This window comes from Hyla sarda, chromosome 4, assembly GCF_029499605.1.
Source record: "Hyla sarda isolate aHylSar1 chromosome 4, aHylSar1.hap1, whole genome shotgun sequence".
Classification (NCBI taxonomy): domain Eukaryota; kingdom Metazoa; phylum Chordata; class Amphibia; order Anura; family Hylidae; genus Hyla; species Hyla sarda.
Window position 1 is genome coordinate 103,519,136 of NC_079192.1, and position 26,112 is coordinate 103,545,247.

Consider the following 26,112-nt stretch of genomic DNA (forward strand, 5'->3'; position numbering starts at 1 on the left):
CACCGGTAACAGCGGACATCAGTGATGGCACTGATGTCCGCCATTAACCCCTCAGATGCCAGGATCAGTACAGATCATGGCATCTGCAGCAATGCAGCGCTTTAAATGGCTGATCTGATCGTCCGATGTCGTCCTGACAATTCAGGAAATCAGTCACATGGGCGTAAACTTAATTTTAATAATGAGATTGACTTAGGTGAAGGGTGGGATTATACAGTCCGGGGGGTGTGTACTGGGCATATATATGTACAACATTTACACCTCTTGGCTGTATAATTCCAATTTCCCTGGGTTGGGCACAGGTCCTCCTGTATATACACCTGTATAGTTATGCAGTGGAATCATAAGTTAGCATACTATTCTTTTCAGTTTTTGGCAGATTTCTAGCAGACAATCACAAGGAACAAGATCGTCTTTGGGAGGTGGAGCCACCAGGTGACTGGAGTCAGCGCACTAATATTTGGTTACAGATTCAGCTTGGTGAGACCCCAGTGGTAAGTTTATGTAAGACAGAAATAATCTAGACAGTGGACTGACAAACCAGGATATAAAAGTGGAGTACATAGGTGGGTGTTTATCAAGCCTCCAGCAGCACACAGGCTCACCAACCAGTGTACAGGCTCCCTGGATTGATGTAGAGGCGCACATCAAATAAACAAAAAAAAAAAAAAAAAACACACACATTACAAAATTTTCTAAACATTGACTAGAAAAATGCATTTAAACTGCACATAATATTAACTAACCCCCAACCTACCTACTTATGAGTCTCAGAAGTGTAGGCTGCTGGAGTCTAGCCAGGTGATTAGATGACCAGGTGCAGACATGAGACCCCACCCCCTCTCTCTCTGCAAAGCCAGAGAATTCATGGGATATGTAGGCAGTATTAGTAAATCATTTCAGTGATGGAATTGGAATTAATATGGAAGAAAACCAATGCCTGCCACATCAGCTTAAACGGGTATTCCTGGCAAAAACATTTTATCCTCTATCCAAAGGATAGGGGATAAGATGTCTAATCGTGGGGGGGCCCACCGCTTGGACCCCCCCCCCCCCCTCCGCGCGATCTCCCTATGCGGGATTCTATGCGGGTGCTGCGTCTCCAGTTTCGGAAACCTCCCATAGACATGAATGGAGGGGGCGTGGTGTGACTCCACATCCCCAGTCCCGGAAACCCTCAGGTTTCCGAAACTGGAGACCCCTCCCTTAGACTTGCATTAAAGGGAAGGGGCGGCGCCCATAGACTTGCATTAAAGGGACGGGCCCTCCCCTAGACTTGCATTAAAAGGGCAGGCCGTGACGTCACGATGCTCCAACCCCTGTATCATCGGTCATTACGCACAGAGCGAGTTTGCTCTGTGCAGTAATGAAAACGGGGTGCTGCAGCGGAGATCCTTGGGGTCCCCAGCAGTGGGACCCCGGCGATCTGACCTCTTATCCCCTATCCTTTGGATAGGGGATAAGATGCTAAGGGCGGAGTACCTATAGCTATTGCAGCAATATTAAATATAAACCTACAAATGAAACAACAATAGAAGAAAAATAACAAGAATCAAAACTTTATTAAAGTTCCAAACATCAGAGACATACACTTAAAATACATATAAAAGAGATGGTAGCAACTGAAAAATGGGACGTGCTGGGGATGTACAGAATTAAAAAAAAAAATACAAATATCTTGGTGCAATGTCATCCAACACACTTTAGGTGTGAGTACAATGTAAACTGGGGTATACAAAGTATATGCAAAGTATACATGAAATATCACAATGAAAGTGCAAAATACATTAAAATGATACCCACATGTAAACAAACACACAAGATCACCACCAGAACGCCCACCCCTACGATCATTTTGGAGATAGTTCCTTCTTCCGGGGCACTTGCATTGTGATTTCTTTATGTATACTTTGCCATACCTGTTAAAGTATTTTAAGTGAATGTCTCTGATGATATTTGGAACTTTAATAAAAATGTGATTCTTCATAGTTTTCTGCTGCAGTTAGAGAATAATATGAACCTACAAATTAACTAATTATAGCCTAGGCTGCACTATATAAGCAAAAACAAAATATTCCTGAGTGCCTCTTTTATGTTTCCTGCTTTATATGTATATCTAGCGTATAGTACATAGATACAAAAAAAAAAACAACTCCTAATATCCACAGACTTGCTTGTAAAGGTGTTTAAAGGGTATCAGACCTGGGGTATGTGTGAAGATGCAGTCAGTTTTATGGATTCCCTATAATCTCAATCTAACAATACTGTCATCTCTCCTTCCACCTAAATGCGGTTATAGCTATGAACAAAAGACTACTTTCACACATACAACAGAACTTACACAAGATATTCTTTAAATTTATTGTCTCTTTAGGAGCATTTAAGATTTTTATGTACTGATGTTAATCCACATTTACGATAAGGTGACTATGGATCAAAGACGTAGATCCATACAGTAATCATTGATATCTCAGCATCTTATAATGTTAGGGCCAAATTGCCTCCATCAGAACTGCTAAGAGCTGTGTATAGATCTGTTCCGCTCACTAAAACTAGTCAGCAGGTGCAGACAGTGCAATTCCTGGAGAATTAAGAATCTCAAGATCCACCGAGGAAGTAGTAAATTCGGTAAAATGCTGACTCCACACACGATAGATGCAAGTAAATATAATATTATGCTTCTTATTGTAGATAAAGTGTCCTACAGAAGGAATATCAAAACACCAAGGAATGAAGATTCCTGTGATAGAGGGTCAAGGTGATAGTGACAGAGAAAACACTGTCTCAGCTGAGGATGACACGACCACTGGATGCTCAACTCAGCAGCTCAGCAAGAGGCGGAAAAATCAAGTTGAAAAAGTCTGTGACACAAAGAAAAGTAAAATATGCTGATGTGAGAATGGTTTACGATATACTTTGTCCATGCTTTTTGCTGGGCAGAGGAAGGATTTTTAATTACAAACATGCCTTCTAAATGCATGTGCAAAAAGGGAACTAGGAACTGTAAAGAAGCTCAGTAAAAAGTGAATAAAATGCACCATGGTTTACAATGCACTACACCTAGGGGCATAGGCTGCTATAATCTCACTTGTGGTCAGCTTTATTGGCACCTTTGATTGTTTAGTATAAAAAGCCAAGATCTTCAGAAATAGGTGGATACGGATCAACTGCACAGACAAGATGAAAGGGGTTATTTGATAAATTATATGATACTGAGGAAAATTTTTTTTTTTTTAAAACATACTTACCTAGCCCTGGTCCCCAGCAGCACCCATTCGGCTCCATACAGCCCTCCTATCTTCTCTCTTCTTCCTACTTCCGAGACAAGCACTTGGAGCAGGCCCTGCTGGCTTAGCCAATCATTGGCCACAGGAGTGATCCATCGTGGCCATTGATTGGCTGAGCTGGCAGATCTTGCTTCAAGTGCTTGTCTCTGAAAAAGGAAGAAGAAAGAAAATTCAAGAACCGGTGCTGTGGGGGACCAGGGTTAGGTAAGTATTTTTTCTTCTATTTTCCCCCAGCACCATTATATATTTATATATATATATATATATATATATATATGCATACACACTGCTCAAAAAAATTAAGGGAACACTTAAACAACACAATGTAACTCCAAGTCAATCACACTTCTGTGAATTCACACTGTCCACTCAGGAAGCAGCTCTGATTAACAACCAATTTCACATGCTGTTGTGCAAATGGAACAGACAACAGGTGGAAATTAACGGCAATTAGCAATAAAGGAGTGGTTCTACAGGTGGTGACCACAGACCACTTCTCATAATGTCACACCAAACTCCAAAAAGGGGCTGGACAAAATTATTGGCACACTTTCAAAATAGTGGAAAAATAAGCATGTGATACTCCTTTAAACTCACCTGGGGCAATATAAAAATCACAGCTGAAAGCAGATAAAAAGGAGAGAAGTTCACTTAGTCTTTGCATTGTGTGCCACATTAAGCATGGACAACAATAAGAGGAGGAGAGAACTCTCTGAGGAATTGAGAACCAATATTGTGGAAAAATATCAACGATCTCAAGGTTACAAGTCCATCTTCAGAGATCTAGACTTGCCTTTGTCCACAGTGTGCAACATTTTCAGGAAGTTTCCTACCCATGGTACTGTAGCTAATCTCCCTGGGCGTGGACGGAAGAGAAAAATTTATGAAAGGTGTCAACGCTGGATAGTCCTAATGGTGGATAAGCAGCCCCAAACAAGTTCCAAAGATATTCAAGCTGTCCTGCAGGCTCAGGGAGCATCAGTGTTAGCGCTAACTATCCATCGACATTTAAATGAAATGAAACGCTATGGCAGGAGACCCAGGAGGACCCCACTGCTGACACAGACATAAAAGAGCAAGACTACATTTTGCAAAAATGAACGTGAGTAAGCCAAAATCCTTCTGGGAAAACGTCTTGTGGACAGATGAGACCAAGATAGAGCTTTTTGGTAAAGCACATCATTTTACTTTCCGAAAACAGAATGAGTCCTACAAAGAAAAGAACACAGTACCAATAGGGAAATAAGGTGGAGGTTCAATGATGTTTTGGGGTTGTTTTGCTGCCTCTAGCACTGTGGGCCTTCAATGTATGCAGGGCATCATGAAATCTGAGGATTACCAGCGGATTTTGGGTCTCACTGTACAGCCCAGTGAAAGCTGGGTTCCCGACTGAGATTTTGGGTCTTCCAGCAGGACAATGACCCCAAACATACGTCAAAAAGCAATGGATGGCAACAAAGCGCTGGAGAGTTCTGAAGTGGCCAGCAATTATTCCAGATCTAAATCCCATTGAGCTTTTGGGAAAAGGCACCCTTCCAATAAGAGAGACCTGGAGCAGTTTGCAACGATAGAGTGGTCCAACATTCCGGCTGAGAGGTGTAAGCTTATTGATGGTTATAGGAAGTGACTGATTTCAGTTATTTTTTCTAAAGAGTGTACAACCAAATATTAAGTTAAGGGTGCCAATAATTTTGTCCAACCCATTTTTGGCGTTTGTTGTGACATCATGTCCAATTAGCTTTTTTTCCTCCCCTTTTTGGTTAAGTTCCAATACACACAAAGGGAAATAACACGTGTATACCAAAATATATTGTTACTGCAATCCTTTTCTGAGAGAAATACTTAATTTTCTTGAAAAATTTCAGTGGTGCCCTCATTTATGGCCATGACTGTGTGTGTGTGTATATATATATATATATATATATATATATATATATATATATATGAACGCCACGTCTAGAGTGAAAGTAAAGAACTGCCAGTTAGCTCAGGGGGCTGTTCGGGATTGATGCGATGAAATCGTGGCATCCCGGACAGCTGTAAGGACAGCAGGAGGGTCCCCTACCTTCCTCCATGCTGTCCGATCACCGAATGACTGCTCAGTGCCTTAGATCCAGGCATGAGCAGTCAAGCGGCAGAATCATTGATCAATGGTTTATGATGAGAAACCATTGATCAATGTAAAAGATCAGTGTGTGCAGTGTTATAGCCCCCTATGGGAGCTATAACACTACAAAAAGAAAGTGGAAAAAAAAAGTGAATAAAGCTCATTTAACTTCTTCCCTAATAAAAGTTTGAATCACCCCCCTTTTCCCAATAAAAAAAAAGAACTGTGTAAATAAAAATAAACATATGTGGTATCGTCGTGTGCGGAAATGTCCGAATTATAAAAATTTATTGTTAATTAAATCTCACGTCAATGGCGTACGCGCACATTCTTTTTCTAAAATAGCGTATTTTTGGTCACTTTTTATATCATGAAAAAATGAATAAAAAGTGATCAAAAAGTCAGATCAATGCATAAATTGTACCGCTAAAAAATTCCGATCACGGCGCAAAAAATTAGCCCTCATACCACCCCATACGTAGAAAAAGAAAAAAGTTATAGGGGTAAGAAGATGACAATTTTAAACATATAAATTTTCCTGCATGTAGTTACGATTTTTTCCAGAAGTACGACAAAATCAAAGCTATATAAGTAGGGTATCATTTTAATCATATGGACCTACAGAATTAAAATAAGGTATCATTTTTACCGAAAAGTATACTGCGTAGAAATGGGGGTCCCCAAAAAATTGAATTTTTTCTTCAATTTTGTCACGCAATTATATTTTTCTTTCTGTTTCGCTGTAGATTTTTGGGTAAAATTACTGATGTCATTACAAAGTAGAATTGGTGGCGCATCATATGGATTTTTAGCTGCAAAATTGAAAGGGTTATGATTTTTAAAAAGGTAAGGAGGAAAAAATGAAAGTGCAAAACTGGAAAACCCTCCGTCTCCAAGGGGCTAAAGAATTTATTTTCAAATTATGGTGGAAAAATAAGTATTTGGTCAATAACAAAAGTTCATCTCAATACTTTGTTGTATACCATTTGTTGCCAATGACTAACCTACAATTGTTACCAAAAAATACCACTGATTAATCCAAAACGATATCTTTATTTATAGAAATTTATATATCACAATACATAACAAGACATACAACCCCTATCCCATAAAAAACACGTACCCCATAACACCGACGTCCCCCACCACAATGTGAACAAATGGTGGTAATATTCACAATAAATACAATCAAACCTCCATATTTTCAATAAGGGTAATGAAGCTAGTCCATATGATATCTAGCATCATTCATTACCTGTTCCAGGCATATTACCTGTGGCCATTGAGGGACCCCGTGCACCCTTAACGGATGTTGTTATGTGGGCAACCCCACTTCGTCAGGAGGTATATTCGCTACGCTTAACTGATTATTTCATGTGAGTATCAGTATCAGTGTGTGCGCATCGGGATTGGTCCAGTAATGATCACATGACCGCTGATGCCCGATGATGCTGCGGGGTTGGAGTTTCGGCGATCGGTCCGTGTGCCGATTGGAGGGAGCGTCGCATAAATAATCAGTTAAGCGTAGACGAATATACCTCCTGACGAAGTGGAGTTGCCCACGAAACGACATCCATTGAGGGTGCACGGGGTCCCCCGATGGCTACGGGTAATATGCGCACAATGTTTATTCATATGGACCAGCTTCATATATCCTTAATATGGAGGTGTGATTGCATATATTGTGCATATTACCACCATTTGTTCATATTGTGGAGGGGGACGCCGGTTTTTTGGGGTTCATGTTTTTTATGGGATAGGGGTTGTCTGTCTTGTTATGTTTTGTGGTATTGTGATTTATAAATTTCTATAAATAAAGATATTGTTTTGGATTAATCAGTGGTATTTTTTGGTGACAATGGTAAGTTAGTTATTTGGTGTAGTATTGTTACCTAGTGGTATTATCCTTTGTTGGCAATGACAGAGGTCAAACGTTTTCTGTAAGTTTTCACACACTATTACTGGTATTTTGGCCCATTCCTCCATGCAGATCTCCTCTAGAGCAGTGATGTTTTGGGGCTGTCGCTGGGCAACACGGACTTTCAACTCCCTCCAAAGGTTTTCTATGGGGTTGAGAACTGGAGAATGGCTAGGACATTCCAGGACCTTGAAATCCTTCTTAAGAAGCCACTCCTTCATTGCCCGGGCATTGTGTTTGGGATCATTGTCATGCTTAAAGACCCAGCCACGTTTCACCTTCAATGCTCTTGTTGATGGAAGGAGGTTTTCACTCAAAATCTCATAATACATGGCCCCATTCATTCTTTCCTTTACATGGATCAGTTGTCCTGGTCCCTTTGCTAAAAAAACAGCCCCAAAGCATGATGTTTCCACCCCATGCTTCACAGTAGGTACAGTGTTCTTTGGATGCAACTCAGCATTCTTTCTCCTCTAAACACAACGTGTTGAGTTTTTACCAAAAAGTTCTACTTTGGTTTTATCTGACCATATGACATTCTCCCAATCCTCTTCTGGATCATCCAAATGCTAATCAGGGGAAAACGTCTGGCACTGCTTGATTTGAGTCTCTGGTGGCGTAGTGTGTTACTGAAGGTAGCCTTTGTTACTTTGGTCCCAGCTCTCTGCAGGTCATTCACTAGGTCCCCCCATGTAGTTCTGGGATTTTTGCTCACCGTTCTTGTGATCATTTTGACACCACGGGGTGAGATCTTGCGTGGAGCCCCAGATCAAGGGAGATTATGAGTGGTCTTGTATGTCTTCTAATTTTTAATAATTGCTCCCCCAGTTGATTTCTTCACACCAAGCTGCTTGCCTATTGCAGATTCAGTCTTCCCAGCCTGGTGCAGGTCTACAATTTTGTTTCTGGTGTCCTTTGACAGCTTTTTGGTCTTGGCCATAGTAGAGTTTGGAGTGTGAATGTTTGAGGTTGTGGACAGGTGTCTTTTATACTGATAACAAGTTCAAACAGGTGCAATTAATACAGGTGACGAGTGTAGGACAGAGGAGACTCTTAAAGAAGAAGTTACAGGTCTGTGTTTGTATGTGACCAAATACTTATTTTCCACCATAATCTGCAAATAAATTATTTTAAAATCAGACAATGATTTTATGGATTTTTTCTCTCTCATTATTTCTCTCATAGTTGAGGTATACCTATGATGAAAATGACAGGCCTCTCTCATATTTTTAAGTAGGAGAACTTGCACAATTGGTGGCTGACTAAATACTTTTTAGCCCCAATATATATAAAAAAAGATAGCTGCAGCACTCAAATCTTCATCAGTGGAGGTGTTTTATTCCATGTTAATACAGAGCAATGTTTCTCCTGCCATTGCAGCCTTCCAGTTATGCTCAGGAAACTTTTATCTGGGAAAAGGAGATAAAACTGGCAATTTTACACATTAAAGCAATAATACATAGGCTAAGGAAAGTCACATGAGCACAGACAAGGTTGGTACTGGTGAGTCTCATTTCTCAATAACCACTGGTTAATCTGATTTTGTCCTGTGTTTCACACTGCTCATAGGGCCATTAATCCTGTCCTGGCATTTTGTGTCTTTTCTTCCTGTATGAAACAAATGAGTGTATATATATATATATATATATATATATATATATATCCCCAAACAGTTTTCCTAAACACTTAATTTCAGGAGAAGTTTTCCATGGTCTACTTAATAATCTTTGGTGCCAAACATATTGACCACAACTGTTCACATATAGAAAATTATAAAGCACATTTACAGGAAATCCGAGAGAGAGGGGAGTTTTTAATGAAAAACAAAAATGTAAGTAGTTCCATTGTTAATATTGTGTTACTACAGGGAATTTCCATCAGTCTTGTTCTTTTTTTCATTGTTGACTGTATAAGTCCAGACCTGTATTGTTTTAACAGAAAACTAAATAGACAGAAGAGGAATGATGGAAATGCTTCTGTAGTTATTTTTTTTTAATTTTAATATAAATATAATATAATTTATATAATATAAGACCAGGGGAAAGTTCTTGTACCAAGTCTACAATATACTCTATATTGCTTAGCAGAGATCTACAGGAGGATATTGATTTACTTGTAAACTAAAGAATATTCTTAAGTCTGTTAAGGAAAGTGGAGAACAACAATATAGCTACTATTTTCCTCTACATTTTGAGGCCATGTTCACACAGCAGAATTTTACAATATTGCACAAGTTCTGCTCAGCGAGCTATGTTGAATTGTAGCAGAATTCTGTGTTCTCAAAACACAGAATTCTGATGAAATTCAACGCCCCATTGACTTCAATGGGATTCCCCCAGAGAATTCCGCAAAATTAAAGACAGGTCTTTAAAGTTTGCAGAATTTCAGCAGCAGAATTGCTGCTGCCAAAATTCCACTGTGTGAAGGGGACAGTGGAATCCCAATTAAGTCATTAGGCACAACATTTTTGGTGGAATTTCCTGTGTGAACATAACCTAAGACTCCTGAATTGCACACTTAAAGTGGTTTCTGGCACCACAAAATGTTTCTGCATGAGCTCAGGCTGGCTTAAAAATAAAAAATAAGTTAGGTGAGGTGGGTTATCACTAAGGCAGAAAGTTATGTGACACTGGACAACTTTTTTTTAAGTATGTAGTGATACGTCTATTGCATCTATATGACTGCATAACCAAACAGAATTGCAATTCATGGCTCTTGGAAAGCTGGACAATAATTGCCTATGAGCTGCTGGTTGGGTTTTTACTCAGGTTTTCAAGAATAATGTATAAGTTAAATAAAATAATTTACTTGACGCAGGAAGATTACTTTTTTAAAGCTTTTTAAGGGATGTTAGATTATAAGTATTGTTTGCACTGATTAGATACTAGCGGTAGACCTACTAGATAAGTAGCTAGGACAAAGGAGGATAACTGGTCCCTTTGGCATGGTACTGGAAAAGTAGGTGGAAAGCTTATCTGCAGAGAACTTTCCCGACTGGTAATTTAACAAGAAATAATGTAACATTTACTGTAGTTTTTCTAACTGTAAGTTGTATACTTTGGGTTCATTGTGGGGACGCAGCTTTACTGATATATTGCACTTGAATTTGCATTGATTTCTTTGTATGTAATTTAATTTCACATGATCGCTTTCTAAATAGGTAGATTCATTAGTGTGTTGACTTTTCTCCTGCAATTATAGTAATAATTAACCTGTTCTACTCTCACGCAATCCTGGTTCTTTTATTTTATTTTGGTAAACAGTATTAAAATATAGATTTATCTATACATAGGCTTCTTATGGCCTGGAAGAAATTAGCCTTAGGTTAGTTTTACATGAGCACAATATGGGTACCTGCCTTCACCTGTGTTATGGTTGACTGTCCCAGCCCTACTGTGGGTCTAATGTTCCAAACTAACAACATCATAGACCTATGATGCTCTTATCCTAGGTTATTAAAGGGGTTATCCACCATAAGGGGATTTTAGTATGTACCTGGCAGACAATAATGGACATGCTTAGGAAAGATCTACACTTGTCTTGGGGCTAAATGGCTATGTTGTTAGATTACCATAATGTTGTGGCTAGCTTTTTGTGAACTGGTATTTCCTTTTTGAGTTTTCTTCTTTGCCTACAAATCCCATAATTCCATTTCCTCCCTCCCACACATCAGCCACCCCACCCATTGAAACATAAATGAGCTGCATTCAAAAGACCTGTGGTTTTCAATCAGGGTGCCTACAGCTGTTGCATTCGTTGCAGATTGATCTCTCTCCCACCAAGCGATCCTTCCACCCATTGAAGCAGACATAAATGAGCTGCATCCATTCAAAAGGCCTGTGGTTTTCAATCAGGGTGCCTACAGTTGCATTCGTTGCAGATTGATCTCTCTCCCACCAAGCTATCCTTCCACCTATTGAAGCTCCAGGTCATCAGTTGACTAGTGAGTCAGGTCTCGGCCACATTGCAACCTGGGAAAAATCTGAGACAACAGTCATTTTGTATGCTGTTAAAAATAAATATTGGGGTGAAAATCACAGAAGAATTGTGAGAAAATCGTCACACACAGGTACAGAAACTATATTATGAACTACACTAACTTTACAGCCCCTGTATCATAGTCAAGTAAAAAAAACCTCCTGGGAATACCCCTTTAAAGCCATAGTTAGGCTGAGATTTTCAGCTGTAAATAGGGACATAGAATGCCAAATTTGTCTTAAAGACTCGCACCATTCACTATTAATTACTTCTTTCTTTAGGGCCAGAAAAAACAGCAGTAACAATTTTAATTTGTTCAACGCATTTCAGACTGGTATGATCTATACTCATAACTTCTTGTTTTATACTCCCTAAAAGCCTGAAAAATCGAAATATTAAAGGGGTACTTCGCTGCTCAGTGTTTGGAACAAACTGTTTCGAACGCCGGGAGCTCATGGCATTATAGCCCCGCCGCCTTGTGACATCACACCCTGCCCCCGCAATGCAAGTCTATGGGAGGGGCTGTGCCTCTGGTGTGATCCCCGGCCGCAATCCTCTTCAGTTCATAAATCGTGATGCCTGGGCCTGGAGTGACATCGGGGCCAGAAGTGTCACTGCCCCTCAGCCAATCACTGGCCGAAGTAGGATATCCCAGAGGCCAGTGATTGGCTTAGGGGCAGTGTGACACTCTGGGCCTGATGTCATTCTGGGCCCCGACGTCCCTTATTTTTTACCTGAAGAGGATTGCAGTTGGGGACTAGAGGCACTGCGGGAACGCTGGAGGCAATTAAAGGTTGTTTTTTTTTTTTTTTTTTTCATTACATGTGCAGTGGCCAAAGGTTTCTCCCGCTCAATAAACTCCTTAATGCCCTCATGGACAGGGCCCTTTCTCCCTCTATACCAATCTGTAATTTACCCTTTTTCACATTCATTGTACTTGCGTTTTGTATGGTAATAATATTTACTGTAACCTTTTATCATATGTACAGCGTCCTGTAACCAAGGGTGCTATAGAAAATAACTAACTAAATAGAAAATAATAATAATTAATAATATGAATTCACTTACCCACTAACTTTGGTGCTTGGAAGTGACTTTATGATCCCATTACTAAGGCTCTTTTGTCCCAATATATTTGTTAAACTGCCTAATAGTCTGTTTTCTTAATGGTGGTCTAGTTGCCTGTATTTATTTTTTTATATTTCTTATATGCTATAGGAAAACTAAAGTCAGCATACACTGATATTCCAGTGGGCTTACTAGAGCAGGTGCGTTGTGATAGAATTGGATACATTACAAAGCTTTAACTGTATTTCTTTATTCCATTATAGTATAAGTTTACACTGTTGTTTTTTAATTATTATTATGTAGACAATTAAGTCTGGGTTTTACTTGCAGTGGGTTCCTGACTGCTCGCAACTTACTGTATTTACAACCTGAGCATTTCCTAAATGAACACGTACTGACCCCTAGTGGTAAAATTACAGAATACAATTTATTAGAATAACATCTTAAGATAGTAAAGGCCAGATTTTTACCTTGTACAGTGGGGCAAAAAAGTATTTAGTCGGCAACCAATTGTGCAAGTTCTCCCACTTATCTCCCCAAAGATAAGAGAGGCTTGTAATTTTCATCATAGGTATACCTCAACTATGAGAGACATAATGAGAAAAATATAATCCATAAAATACCATTGTCTGATTTTTAAAGAATCTATTTGTAAATTATGGTGGAAAATAAGTATTTGGTCAATAACAAAAGTTCATCTCAATACTTTGTTATATTCCCTTTGTTGGCAATGACAAAGGTCAAACATTTTCTATAAGTCTTCACAAGGTTTGCACACACTGTTGCTGGTATTTTGGCCCATTCCTCCATGCAGATCTCCTCTAAAGCAGTGATGTTTTGGGGCTGTCGCTGGGCAACATGGACTTTCAACTCCTCCAAAGGTTTTCTATGGGGTTGAGATCTGGAGACTAACTAGGCCACCACAGGACCTTGAAATGCTTATTACGAAGCAACTCCTTCATTGCCCGGGTGGTGTGTTTGGGATCATTGTCATGCTGAAAGACCCAGCCACGTTTCATCTTCAATGCCCTTGCTGATTGAAGGAGGCTTTCACTCAAAATCTCACGATACATTGCCCCATTCATTCTTTCCTTTACACGGATCAGTCGTCCTGGTCCCTTTGCTGAAAAACAGCCCCAAAGCATGATTTTCCCACCCCCATACTTCACAGTAGGTATGGTGTTCTCTTTGGATGCAACTCAGCATTCTTTCTCCTTCAAAAACGACGAGTTGAGTTTTTACCAAAAAGTTCTACTTTGGTTTCATCTGACCATATGACATTCTCCTAATCCTCTTCTGGATCATCCAAATGATCTCTAGCAAACTTCAGACGGGCCCGGACATGTACTGGCTTAAGCAGGGGGACACTTCTGGCACGGCATGATTTGAGTTCACTGGTGGCGTAGTGTGTTACTGATGGTAGCCTTTGTTACTTTGGTCCCAGCTCTCTGCAGGTCATTCACTTGGTCCCCACGTGTGGTTCTGGGATTTTTGCCAACCGTTCTTGTGATCATTTTGACACCACGGGGTGAGATCTTGCGTGGAGCCCCAGATTGAGGGAGATTATCAGTGGTCTTGTATATCTTCTATTTTCTAATAATTGCTCACACAGTTGATTTCTTCACACCAAGCTGCTTGCTGCAGATTCAGTCTTCCCAGCCTGGTGCAGATCTACAATTTTGTTTCTGGTGTCCTTCGACAGCTCTTTGGTCTTGGACATAGTAGAGTTTGGCGTGTGACTGTTTGAGGTTGTGGACAGGTGTCTTTTATACTGATAACAAGTTCAAACAGGTGCCATTAATACAGGTAACGAGAGGAGGACAGATGAAGACTCTTAATGAAGAAGTTACAGGTCTGTGAGAGCCAGAAATCTTTCTTGTTTGTAGGTGACCAAATACTTATTTTCAACCATAATTTGCAAATAAATTCTTTAAAAATCAGACAATGTGATTTTATGGATTTTTTTTTTCATTCTGTCTCTCATAGTTGAAGTATACCTATGATGAAAATTACAGACCTCTCTCATCTTTTTTAAGTGGGAGAACTTGCACAATTGGTGGCTGATTAAATACCTTTTTGCCCCACGGTATATTATGAGTCTATTACAGAATTGTTTTTCATATATCTTTTGCTATAATGAATATAAGATATTGCACTAAATAAAGATGTTATTAGAATTGTTTTCGGGATTACTGAAGTGTTATCAAAAATATCTTTTGGTACAGGTTCACATAAGTAAAGATTTACTAATGCACATATACCTGTTGTCACGATGCCGGCTGGCAGGAGGTGGATCCTCTGTGCCAGAGAGGGATTGGCGTGGACCGTGCTAGTGGACCGGTTCTAAGTCACTACTGGTTTTCACCAGAGCCCGCCGCAAAGCGGGATGGTCTTGCTGCGGCGGTAGTGACCAGGTCGTATCCACTAGCAACGGCTCAACCTCTCTGGCTGCTGAAGATAGGCGCGGTACAAGGGAGTAGACAGAAGCAAGGTCGGACGTAGCAGAAGGTCGGGGCAGGCAGCAAGGATCGTAGTCAGGGGCAACGGCAGGAGGTCTGGAACACAGGCTAGGAACATACAAGGAAACGCTTTCACTGGCACAATGGCAACAAGATCCGGCGAGGGAGTGCAGGGGAAGTGAGGTATAAATAGGGAGTGCACAGGTGAACACACTAATTGGAACCACTGCGCCAATCAGCGGCGCAGTGGCCCTTTAAATCGCAGAGACCCGGCGCGCGCGCCCTAGGGAGCGGGGCCGCGCGCGCCGGGACAGGACAGACGGAGAGCGAGTCAGGTACGGGAGCCGGGATGCGCATCGCGAGCGGGCGCCACCCGCATCGCGAATCGCATCCCGGCTGGAGACGGTATCGCAGCGCACCGGGTCAGTGGAACTGACCGGAGCGCTGCAGTAGCGAGAGTGAAGCGAGCGCTCCGGGGAGGAGCGGGGACCCGGAGCGCTCGGCGTAACACCTGTTTTCTCAAGTAATTGCATTACCAAGAATACACATACTAATTTAGGCTGCTTTCTCAAGACCGTATTTTGTATCCATATTACATATGTGTTTTGCTGATTATATTACAGAGCTAATGTCAACTTATGGGGCTATTCATATAGACATTTAATATATGCATGTATTTTAAAGAGGCAGCATGTTCTACTTTATTTCTGTTTTGCTAATGGAAAGAGCCAATTGAAGCCTGAAAATAAAGATTAAATTATGAATATGGGTTCCATATTTGATCAATATTATATCAGTATTTCACCTGTATTTATATCTATTTCGCACATGTTTATCAAATGGATAGTCACTTGCCCTGTTGTCCACAACAGGAAGCTACTTGTAGTTATCAGGAATAAGGAGGATGTTCCTCTTTTTCTTGTGGGGGGGGGGGGGGGGGTGCATGTTTGCTCACTGTTCCGAAATCGAACTTTGCTATATGCTGAAAAACAACTATTAGAATTAAAAACAAGAATATGTAAATTTTTTTCTATGTCCAAGACCTATCCAATGACACCCTTATCATACAATATCTAATGGTCATCCTAAGGTGGGCACAGTAGAATAAAATTTAATAAAATAAAAAAGGTCATATATCTGTTTTTTCCCAAAGCATTTGATACTGTGCCACATAAAAGATTGGAAGATAAAATGGGAAGGATTGGGCTGGGGGAGAATGTGTGCAAATGGGTATATAACTGGCTCAGTGATAAGTAACAGAGGGTGTTTATTAATAGTACATGCCCTTATTGGGTTACTGTTACTAGTGGGGACCACAGTTTTTTTTAAATATATTTATTAATGACCTTCTCGAGGGATTATGTAGTAAAGTATCAATCTTTTAGATGATACAAAACTGTGTAAAGGTGTTAACACAATAGAGGACAGTGAACTGTTACAAATGGATCTGGATAAGTTGGAGGTTTGGGCTGGGAAGTGGCAGATGAGGTTCAACACTGATAAATGTAAATTCGAGTAGAATACAGACATAGCGCACATCTACAATCTTGCATAATGATCTTATTGCTTCTCAGCATAATATCAAAAACTAACAGGTTGTTAGTATACATTTTTGATCAAAAAGTACAAGCCCACTCGCCACGTCAAGGCCACCTATTCAGAGTGGGTCCCTAACGTCCCTAGCATAAAATGGCGCAGCACCAGGCGGCGACCACCACCGCCGCGACACAGGTGCCCACGGGGGGGGAGCGACCCACTGGCAGAGCGGCCCCAATGCCTCTCAAACCAGTCTATAGGCCGCACCCGCCCGCAGACACAGCACCACGGCAGCAACGGACGCCGCCCCGCACCACACCAGTGTGAACAAGGTGTAATGGCTCACTTACCCTGCTCTCCCAGTCAGACTGGGAGGCTGCTAGGAGTGAAATGGCCCTATTGTGGTTAATTACCACCTATATAGGTTTTGGCTGTGGGGGGTGGGGAAGAGTGCAGCACATGTTCAAAAAAACAAAAAAAAGGGGGAAGAAAGAAATCACAATATGAATTCGAGTAGAATACAGACATAGCGCACATCTACAATCTTGCATAATGATCTGATTGCTTCTCAGCATAATATCAAAAACTAACAGGTTGTTAGTATACATTTTTGATCAAAAAGTACAAGCCCACTCGCCACGTCAAGGCCACCTATTCAGAGTGGGTCCCTAACGTCCCTAGCATGAATAGGTGGCCTTGACGTGGCGAGTGGGCTTGTACTTTTTGATCAAAAATGTATACTAACAACCTGTTAGTTTTTGATATTATGCTGAGAAGCAATCAGATCATTATGCAAGATTGTAGATGTGCGCTATGTCTGTATTCTACTCGAATTCATATTGTGATTTCTTTCTTCCCCCTTTTTTTTGTTTTTTTGAACATGTGCTGCACTCTTCCCCACCCCCCACAGCCAAAACCTATATAGGTGGTAATTAACCACAATAGGGCCATTTCACTCCTAGCAGCCTCCCAGTCTGACTGGGAGAGCAGGGTAAGTGAGCCATTACACCTTGTTCACACTGGTGTGGTGCGGGGCGGCGTCCGTTGCTGCCGTGGTGCTGTGTCTGCGGGCGGGTGCGGCCTATAGACTGGTTTGAGAGGCATTGGGGCCGCTCTGCCAGTGGGTCGCTCCCCCCCCCATGGGCACCTGTGTCGCGGCGGTGGTGGTCGCCGCCTGGTGCTGCGCCATTTTATGCTAGGGACGTTAGGGACCCACTCTGAATAGGTGGCCTTGACGTGGCGAGTGGGCTTGTACTTTTTGATCAAAAATGTATACTAACAACCTGTTAGTTTTTGATATTATGCTGAGAAGCAATCAGATCATTATGCAAGATTGTAGATGTGCGCTATGTCTGTATTCTACTCGAATTCATATTGTGATTTCTTTCTTCCCCCTTTTTTTTGTTTTTTTGAACATGTGCTGCACTCTTCCCCACCCCCCACAGCCAAAACCTATATAGGTGGTAATTAACCACAATAGGGCCATTTCACTCCTAGCAGCCTCCCAGTCTGACTGGGAGAGCAGGGTAAGTGAGCCATTACACCTTGTTCACACTGGTGTGGTGCGGGGCGGCGTCCGTTGCTGCCGTGGTGCTGTGTCTGCGGGCGGGTGCGGCCTATAGACTGGTTTGAGAGGCATTGGGGCCGCTCTGCCAGTGGGTCGCTCCCCCCCCCCCGTGGGCACCTGTGTCGCGGCGGTGGTGGTCGCCGCCTGGTGCTGCGCCATTTTATGCTAGGGACGTTAGGGACCCACTCTGAATAGGTGGCCTTGACGTGGCGAGTGGGCTTGTACTTTTTGATCAAAAATGTATACTAACAACCTGTTAGTTTTTGATATTATGCTGAGAAGCAATCAGATCATTATGCAAGATTGTAGATGTGCGCTATGTCTGTATTCTACTCGAATTCATACTGATAAATGTAAGTTTATGCACGTGAGGAATAATAATCCGGGCAGGGAATATATGGGAAAATACTGGGGACAGCTTACATAGAAAAGGACCAACATCAGGCATCTGCTGCCAAGGCAAATAAAATCATGGGGTGCATCAATAGGGGCATAGATGCCCACAACAAGGAAATAATTCTACCGCTGTACAAATCACTAGTCAGACCACACATAGAATACTGTGTACAGTACTGGGCACCAGTGTACAAGAAAGATATAGTGGAGCTGGAGAGGGTTCAAAGACGGGCAACCAGAATAATAAGGGAAATAGGACTAGAGTACCCAGAAAGTTTATCAGAAATAGGTTTATTTAGTTTAGAAAAAAGAATGCTTAGGGGCAACCTAATAACTATGTATAAATATATCAGAGGACAATACAGAGATCTCTCCCGTGATCTATTTATACCCAGGACTGTATCTATAACAAGGGGGCATCCTCTACGTCTAGAGGAAAAAAGGTTTTTACACCAGCACAGATGGGGATTCTTTACTGTAAGAGCAGTGAGACTGGTGGAACTCTCTGCCAGAGGAAGTGGTCATGGTGAACTCTGTAAAAGAATTTAAAAGGTGTCTGGACATGTTTCTGGAGAGTAATAACATTGCAGGTTATGGACAATTTACTGTATAGGGATAGAATGTTGACCCAAAAATATAAAAGGAAGAGGAGCGCTTCTATGGGTAGGACCATCAAGTAAAGGAGAGGCAAAGAAGGGTGAGATATTTCGCTCACCTTTTCCGGTTGTGCAATATCGAGGCACAACGCTTGCTGAGCTTGTAGGGGATAACACTAATTCCGGTGTGTAATGGCTTCTGCTGCTTAAAGAGACTGTGCATCTGAAATGAATATGTTATAGAAAACGTTGCCTATATGGATTCCTTTACTATTATAATAGTATCTTTGCCTAATGTCAGTCAGACTGATAACAGTAGCAGTAGACTGCTTCCCACTGAAAATACATATTTTATGTTCTGTTAACCTTTAAGCCTCAAAGGACCTGTAGATCAGCCTGACCTGAAAGGCAAAATTTTACTTTTTTGTGAATTGTGATGAATAACAGGGAAAGTTATAACAAAGGATGTTGGTTTTATGGTGAACTACTGCTCCCAGCATATCCTGACTACCTTAGTGTGTTTGGATTGTAATAAGTTGCCGGAATTTTTTTATTTGAGGTACTTAGCGGACCCACCTAAACTGGTGAGAAGTCATGGTGGCATACTATGAAGACACCACATTCATCTGTTTTATAAAACAATGTTTTGCAACCTTTGGCATGCAAGCTGTTATAAAACTACAACTCTCATCATGCCCTGGCATCCTGGAGGATCCTTTTTCACAGCGTTCACTACCATGTGGTCTGCAGCTGCTGCAAAACTACAACTCCCAGCATGCCTTGACAGCTAAATCTGTGGCTCTCCGGATGTTCCAAAACTACAACTCCCTGCACGCCGAATTGTAGTTTTAGAACAGCCAGAAAGCCACAGGATAAAAAGCATAGCTATGAGGCAACATCATGTCCCCTTAGACCCCTTTAACATACTGTTGTGCCCCGTCAATAATGGCCATTAAAGTGATTGAGGGTGTGGTTAGGGTCGTGGCTGGAAATCTTGGATGAGTTCCCACAGTTTTTTTTTACCAGGACTTGTCCCCTGGGGCTGAGAGAATAGTTATGTCTTGATAGGGGGGCAGGGAACAGGGAGTTAGTGAGCCCTAACTGTCCCTACAAAGGACGGACCCTATACTGCGCTAAAGTGCATGGACGCAATAGTCAAACAAAACAAACTGTACATGTCGGGTAACAAGTCAGGAACATAACTAAATACTACAAAGTACAAACAGATATACCAGGCAGGATATAGCAGACTAAAAAAAAAGTTCAAGAACCAGGATGAAGAGTAACAGCAGATATGATAATATGAATAAGACTAGATATGAGCAAACAAAACCAGCAGGTGCCGGAAATGAACAGGTTTACTCAATGTCAGAACACTAAATGGGTCAGGAAATCAAGAGCACTGTTCACACTTGACTCGGAACAAGAAACACACTGGACACCCCACTCCAATCATGGAGGGACAACAATACTAAAGCCAAATAGGCTCCTAGCTAGCGGGCACACTCATCAGTGTGAACAGGATACTAGCCTAGGAGGAAACACAAATCCAAGATACAAGAAACACAAATACAAACACAAGACTAACTCCTATATAGATGGATTAGCACAAGGCTCAGAACAGGATTCTATCCTAGGAAATCCAGGATCAAACAAGGTCAAAACAGGACTGACAAATGCAAAGTGTGAACACGGACTCAGGAAACACTAGCTAAAATCTATATCAAATAACACACAGATATAGCAAAATAATGAAAACTTGGTGTGATTAACAGGTGAAATTACCAGCCCAGAGCAGCACCTGAAGAGGCCTTATATATCCTCCCAGTGCTGAAGGGCTGGAAGGTTAACTCTTCCCAAACTAGAGAGAATAAACACAGAAACTGTTCAGACATAAACATAATGTCTGAACAGGAACCAAAGCAAAAAAAAGCAGAATACACATAAACTGACATTACAAGTGATGTGGGAGAGAAGAAATTAGTGCAGGAGGGGGGGGGGGGGGGCAGGAAGAGGGCACGACAGCGCTGCTGCAGTAAGAAATGCAGGAAGGATGAGCAGCCTATCTCTGCTGGGTCTTTAGGAGACTGAGAAATCAAGGTGTCATGCAGTATGCACATTATCCAGGTTTCCAGTCTCCTGATGAGCTCCAATATGGCAGCTTTACCAGATAGATAGCAAATGTCACTTAGCTGCTGTATTTCCTAAAATGTATTCCTAAAATGTATTTAATTATTGATTATGTTTGTGTAAAAAGGCCTCCAATGAAATGAAAAGCTATAGACCAAGTGCAGTCAAAGTAAAAAAAAAAAAAAATGAAAGGACTGCGTTTATTTTCCTCTTCCTTGCAGTTTAGATGCAAAACTGAACAAAGCTACCATACTTAGCTATAAAACAGCCATATACATAAAGACCATCCATACAAATAATATTAAACTGTTAGTACCTGCCAGTATCCCTTATTCCTGTGAATATGCCTTTTCCTGGTGGGGTAGGAACAGCATGGCATGTCCCCCCCCCCTACCCACCGTGCAGTTCAACCAACACCAGGTAAACCTGACATCCTGATGGTCTAACCCCTTAGATACTGTAGACAATAGCAACTGTGGCATCTAAGTTGTTTTAGAGGTAAAGCGCTCCCTCTGCTACCCCAATGACACCTCCGCTCCACTACACGATCATAGGGAGCCAATGGGTTTCTGATGGCTAAATGAAGGCTCCCTAGTCTGCCAACATATTGTCCCACAGAAAACAAGTCCTCACTTGTCTATATAAAAGTAAAAATGTTATAGGTCTTCAATACAGCAGCACATACTTTTTAAAGTGTTTTTTTATTGTGTTAAAGTAGTTAATTCTTTACAGCAGCTACATAGATCATTTAGAAAGTACATTTTTGACTTCTATGGGAGAATTTTCTAGACATGCACTCTTACCTTCACCTATTGTGAATAATGGATACTTCATATATATTGTTGTCACTATTTATTGTAATCTTGTCTGTAATGATAAGGAGGAGACTGTTGAGAAGTCTGAGAGGTTTCTTCTGCAAAACATGAAGTCTTAGCTTATTATTAGACTTAGTGGCCATAGTGAAAAAAAGATACCAATAAATGATTTTCTGATAACACATTTCCCTTGATATCAAACACAACAAGAAAAACATGCTTTGGATTGAGATACACTCAACAACTTCCAGATAACTTTTAGGCCTCATTCATACCATTTTTTGGGGCATTTGTCCAAAAATTCCATCACTTTTTTCATACCTTTTTAATGATTTTTTTTTTCTAAACAATGGCCAAAACTGTTTGAGTTTTCATATCTTATTGAGCTCTGGTAAAATAATAGCTGAGCAGCCCTCTCTCTAGTTGTGCTGTCTAGGTGCAAATGGCACAAAAAACAGGCTTCCACAAAAACACATTGGCCCAGAGTTATCAGTCTGCTTGAAACTGTCTGGTTTTGCCTACAGTAACCAATCACTATGGGCAAAACCAGACATGTTGCTTTCAGGCAGCTTGATAACCAAACTGACCCATTGAAAATCATTGTGAACCATCGATGTCCATTGTGCGACAGACCATTCAGCTTGCGTTCTTGGTCTCTGAAACGGACCCTAAATTAGAGCTCCATTGCAGATGGGAACTTTGCTTAAATATCTTGGTCCAGGTGAAAAAGCAAAGGACATGCCCCTTAAAGGGGATATTTAAAGGATAGGGGATAAGATATCTGATCATGGGGGTCCGGTCGCTGGGACCCCACCTGCGATCTCCTGGCGATACTCCGGCATTCAGAACACTGGGTTTGAGCGGCTGTGGTCCATCGGCCGCCCAAAGCTAGCATTCTGAACAAAAATGTCCAAGGTCAGGGAACCCAAGAGTTTTCACTGGAAATCCGTCTCTTTATCCCTCCTTTCCCACCCGGTACTTGTAGCCCACTCTAGGATACTGAGCAGATGGAGCTCCAGTTCTAGGTATCAAAGGTGCCACATGGTGGCGTGGCTTAGGCAGTTTGAAGAAGCAATAGATGTGCTGCAGCGGTGGTCCCCTATGACACAGCACTGGCGGGCAGCTATGTCACATGTAGCCATTGGAAGTTACCCCTTAAGTGATAATTTTTTAAATCAATTGGTGCCAGAAAGTTAAACAGATTTGTAAATGACTTCTATTAAAAAATCTTTACCCTTCCAGTACTTTTTAGCAGATGTATGCTGCAGAGGAAATTCTATTCTTTTTTAATTTCTTTTTTGTCTTGTCCACAGTGCTCTCTGCTGACACCTCTGTCCATGTCAGGAACTGTCCAGAGCAGCATAGGTTTGCTATGGTGATTTTCTCCTGCTCTGGACAGTTCCTGACACGGGCATCAGGTGTCAGCAGAGAGCACTGTGGACAAGACAAAAAAGAAATTCAAAAAGAAAAGAATTTCCTCTGTAGCATACAGATGCTAAAAAGTACTGTAAAAGTAAAGATTTTTTAATAGAAGTCATTTACAAATCTGTTTAACTTTCTGGCACCAGTTGATTTAAAGATAAAAAAAATGTTTTCCACCGGAGTACCCATTAACCCCTTAAGGACTCATGACGTACTGGAACGTCATGAGTCCGCTCCCGATCTATAACGCGGGGCCACGAGCCCAGCCTCTAACAATGGCCAGGACCCGTGGCTAATAGCGCGTGGCGTTGATCGCGCTGCCGCGCGCTATTAACCCTTTAGACGCAGCGTTCACAGTTGAACGCTGCGTCGAAAGTGAAAGTGAAAGTATGCCGGTTAGCTCAGGGATCTGTTCGGGATAGCCATGGTGAAATCGCGCCATCTCGAACAGCTTACAGTACAGCCGGAGGGTCCATACCTGCCTCCTCGCTGTCCGATTGCCGAATGACTGCTCAGTGCCTGAGATCCAGGCATGAGCAGTCAAGCAGCAGAATCATCGATCACTGGTTTCCTATGAGAAACCAGTGATCAATGTAAAAGATCAGTGTGTGCAGTGTTATAGGTCCCTATGGAAGCTATAATACCAATGCAAAAAAAAAGTGAATAAAGATCATTTAACCCCTCCCCTATTAAAAGTTTGAATCACCCCCCTTTTCCCATAAAAAAAAAAAAAAAAACTGTGAAAATTAAAATAAACATATGTGGTATCGCCGCGTGCGGAAATGTCCGAGTTATAAAAATATGTAGTTAATTAGACCGCACGGTCAATGGCGTGCGTGCAAAAAAATTCCAAAGTCCAAAATAGTGCATTTTTGGTCACTTTTTATAAAAATGAATAAAAAGCGATCAATAAGTCCTATGAATACAAGAATGGTACTGCTAAAAACTTTAGATCACGGCGCAAAAAAATGAGCCCTCATACTGCCCCATACGCAGAAAAATAACTAAGTTATAGGGGTCAGAAGAGGACAATTTTAACCCCTTCAGGACCAAGCCCCTTTTGGCCTTAAGGACCGGAGCGTTTTTTGCACATCTGACCACTGTCACTTTAAACATTAATAACTCTGGGATGCTTTTAGTTATCATTCTGATTCCGAGATAGTTTTTTTTGTGACATATTCTACTTTAACATAGTGGTAAATTTTTGTTGATACTTGCATCCTTTCTTGGTGAAAAATCCGTAAATTTGATGAAAAATTGGAAAATTTTGCATTTTTCTAACTTTGAGGCTTTCTGCTTGTAAGGAAAATGGATATTACGAATAAAAAATTTTTTGGTTCACATATACAATATGTCTACTTTATGTTTGCATCATAAAATTGACGTGTTTTTACTTTTGGAAGACACCAGAGGGCTTCAAAGTTCAGCAGCAATTTTCCAATTTTTCACAAAATTTTCAAACTCGGTATTTTTCAGGGACCAGTTCAGGTTTGAAGTGGATTTGAAGGGTCTTCATATTAGAAATACCCCATAAATGACCCCATTATAAAAACTACACCCCCCAAAGTATTCAAAATGACATTCAGTCAGCGTTTTAACCCTTTAGGTGTTTCACAGGAATAGCAGCAAAGTGAAGGAGAAAATTCACAATCTTCATTTTTTACACTCACATGTTCTTGTAGACCCAATTTTTGAATTTTTACAAGGGGTAAAAGGAGAAAATGTTTACTTGTATTTGTAGCCCAATTTCTCTCGAGTAAGCACATACCTCATATGTCTATGTAAAGTGTTCGGCGGGCGCAGTAGAGGGCTCAGAATGGAAGGAGCGACAAGGGGATTTTGGAGAGTACGTTTTTCTGAAACGGTTTTTGGATTTGCATTTAGGAAGCCCTTATGGTGCCAGAACAGCAAAAAAAAAAACACATGGCATACCATTTTGGAAACTAGACCCCTCGGGGAACGTAACAAGGGGTAAAGTGAGCCTTTATACCCCACAGGTGTTTCACGGCTTTTGCAAATGTAAGAAAAAAAAAAAATTTTTACCTAAAATTCTTGTTTTCCCAAAAATTTTACATTTTTAAAAAGGGTAATAGCAGAAAATACCCCTAAACATTTGAAGCCCAATTTCTCCCGATTCAGAAACACCCCATATGGGGGGTGAAAAGTGCTCTGCTGGCGCACTACAGGTCTCGGAAGAGAAGGAGTCACATTTGGCTTTTTGAAAGCAAATTTTGCTCTGGGGGCATGCCGCATTTAGGAAGCCCCTATGGTGCCAGGACAGCAAAAAAAAAAAACACATGGCATACCATTTTGGAAACTAGACCCCTCGGGGAACGTAACAAGGGGTTAAGTGAACCTTTATACCCCACAGGTGTTTCACGACTTTTGCATATGTAAAAAAAAAAAAATTTTTTTTTACCTAAAATGCTTGTTTTCCCAAAAATTTAACATTTTTAAAAAGGGTAAAAGCAGAAAATACCCCCCAAAATTTGTAACACAATTTCTCCCGAGTACGGCGATACCCCATATGTGACCCTTAACTGTTGCCTTGAAATACGACAGGGCTCCAAAGTGAGAGCGCCATGCCCATTTGAGGCCTAAATTAGGGACTTGCATAGGGGTGGACATAGGGGAATTCTACGCAAGTGATTCCCAAACAGGGTGCCTCCAGCTGTTGCAAAACTCCCAGCATGCCTGGACAGTCAACGGCTGTCCGACAATACTGGGAGTTGTTGTTTTGCAACAGCTGGAGGCTCCGTTTTGGAAACAGTGGAGTACCAGACGTTTTTCATTTTTATTGGGGAGGGGGGCTGTGTAGGGGTATGTGTATATG

General features: G+C 41.2%; 1 protein-coding gene across 10 annotated transcripts in view; it reads left to right on the plus strand.

The window, feature by feature from the left end:
• LOC130368332 (protein FAM169B-like) overlaps positions 1-12,891 on the plus strand; it is a 77,025-nt gene extending 64,134 nt beyond the window's left edge. For 7 of the 10 annotated variants that reach the window (XM_056571851.1, XM_056571853.1, XM_056571848.1 and 4 more), the window contains 3 exons: positions 370-494; positions 2,692-2,878; positions 12,509-12,891. In XM_056571851.1, coding sequence (XP_056427826.1) covers positions 370-494; positions 2,692-2,878; positions 12,509-12,597 — 401 coding nt within the window. In that variant the 3' untranslated portion in view covers positions 12,598-12,891. Of the gene's footprint in view, positions 1-369; positions 495-2,691; positions 3,328-12,508 lie in introns of those variants that run through there. The other 3 variants (XM_056571847.1, XM_056571850.1, XM_056571849.1) reach the window with 2 other exon arrangements.
• The last annotated feature ends 13,221 nt before the right edge of the window (positions 12,892-26,112 follow it).